Source organism: Lactuca serriola, chromosome 3 (assembly GCF_051521515.1).
Source record: "Lactuca serriola cultivar US96UC23 chromosome 3, Lser_US96UC23_V15, whole genome shotgun sequence".
Lineage (NCBI taxonomy): Eukaryota > Viridiplantae > Streptophyta > Magnoliopsida > Asterales > Asteraceae > Lactuca > Lactuca serriola.
The window spans coordinates 112522388-112524328 of record NC_136410.1 but is presented as its reverse complement, the minus strand read 5'-3'; the positions used below and the strand labels follow the sequence as shown (position 1 = coordinate 112524328).

General features: G+C 41.7%; 1 protein-coding gene across 1 annotated transcript; it reads left to right on the top strand.

The window, feature by feature from the left end:
• Positions 1 to 266: 266 nt before the first annotated feature.
• Positions 267 to 836, top strand: LOC145095631 (uncharacterized). The gene has a single exon (XM_079033478.1). It carries the CDS (start codon positions 267 to 269, stop codon positions 834 to 836), a length of 570 nt encoding a protein of 189 aa, XP_078889604.1.
• Positions 837 to 1941: the final 1105 nt, after the last annotated feature.

Sequence of the window (1941 nt, the reverse complement as noted above, 5' to 3'; positions counted from 1 at the left end):
CAATACACGATTTCAGAACGTGTATGTTACACGTAAGCTTGATTCTTAGGCCGTAAAAGGAGCATCTTGAACAATCGTACACATCAACCGTAAATGTCTTTACGACCGTAAACTCAAACCGTAAACCAAGTTTACGGTCGTAAACCATTCCTGACCGTAAACTCTTAATTGACTGGAAACTAATATTTTTTTTAAATAATCTAATTTCTAATTAATATTATATGGAATCGCTAAGTCAAACTCACCACCACGAACTGGATTCTGTAATGGGCATAACCAGTCGAATTCCAAGACTGCTGTCTGCTGAAGGATTTCCGGAATGGAAGTACAGGATTGAGAAGTACATCAAAATGAAGGACTTCAAGATCTGGAGAAGTATCATAAAAAATCTTGTCAGAATAACCACCACTGTTGCGGGACAAGTAGTTGATAAAGTGGTTGAAAATTACACCGATGAGGACTTTGAAAAGGTAGAGGAGCAGGAAAGGGCTTTGGCCACTCTGACTATGGCCATGTCCCCTGATATCGCTCAAGGCTTTAGGGAGTACACTTTTGCTAAGGCTTTGTGGGAAGCACTAATCGAGGTTTATGAAGGGAATGAAGACATGAAGGAGAGTCGCCAAGATATGTTGCGACAACGGTTTAACATGTTCAACTACATTCCTGGAGAAACTCTTGAGCAACAGCTGCATCGATTTACCACTCTTACCACTGAGATGACTGTGGCCGGGATTTTTTATACCAAGTCTGAAACAAACAAGAAGCTATTGAATGCTCTCCCAAAGTCATGGGACATGAATATAGCTGTGATCAAGAAAACTAAGGAACTCAACTGACTCTCTCTTGCTGAAATGATGGTGGTCATCAAGGCCTGTGATATCGATGACAAACATCGGAAGATAAATCATGTGAATTCATACTTAGTTGCAAACCTCGGGATCTACTCTAACAATGCTCTTTCATCTTTCACCTGTCCTTCTGCAGGTCAACCTTTTGCTGCTTAGGAAGCTCAGATTCAGTCTTTTTCCACTCCATCAACTTCTTCTCTTCCTGCTGCATCAGCCATGCCTTTCTCACAGAACCAATCATTCGTGGCTGCTCAATCTGCTTCTCCCTCCAATGTGGCTTCCACATCAAATGGAAAGGAGGCTGATGAAAACCTTGCTCTTGCTACAGGGCTTATTAACTGCTATAATACACTTGTAGCTAGAGATCTTCCACCCCAATTGTCATTTGCTAATCTCGATCAAATTCACCTTGAAGACGTAAAAGAAATGGATATCACATGGCAAATCGCCATGGCAGTTTTCAGGGCAAAACAATTTGCAAAGAAGACCAGAAAGAACAATTGGGGGATGAGTGCTGACAAGAAGGTAGGGTTCAGCAAGGGAAAGCTGCGTTGTTTCAACTGCCACGAGCCAGGGCATTTTGCTTGTGAGTGTCTGCAACCGGATAGAAGATTGAATAATGACCGGACAATGGTTGCAGTTGGGATCAATCGAAACGGTGCTCAGGTCAACAGCGAGAAGGACATGGTTGTGCAATCATTTGAATGGGAGGATCAGATGCAGGCCCTGAACATATCAGGACATGAAAATGCTCATTTGGCACAGGTTGGTGATGATGCTCCTGCGAAGATTGTTGCAGCAGAAGATCAAATGATGGAGCTGCAATTTGCATTGATGGTATCCTCTTCTCATGAACCAAATAAAAACGAGGTAAGTCTACCCTCATGCTCTCAAGCTTGTATTGATTATGTTAAAATTCTTGATAAAAAATTGAGACACTACGTAGAGAAATAGAGAACTTTACAATTCTTCGTGAACGTAGTGACTTGCTTAAGAGGGAAGTAGAGGACCTTAGGTATGAGGGTTACCAACTTAGAAAAGGACAAAAACCTCTTAAGGCCTAGTTAGAATCTAAAATCAAGGACTTTAGGAG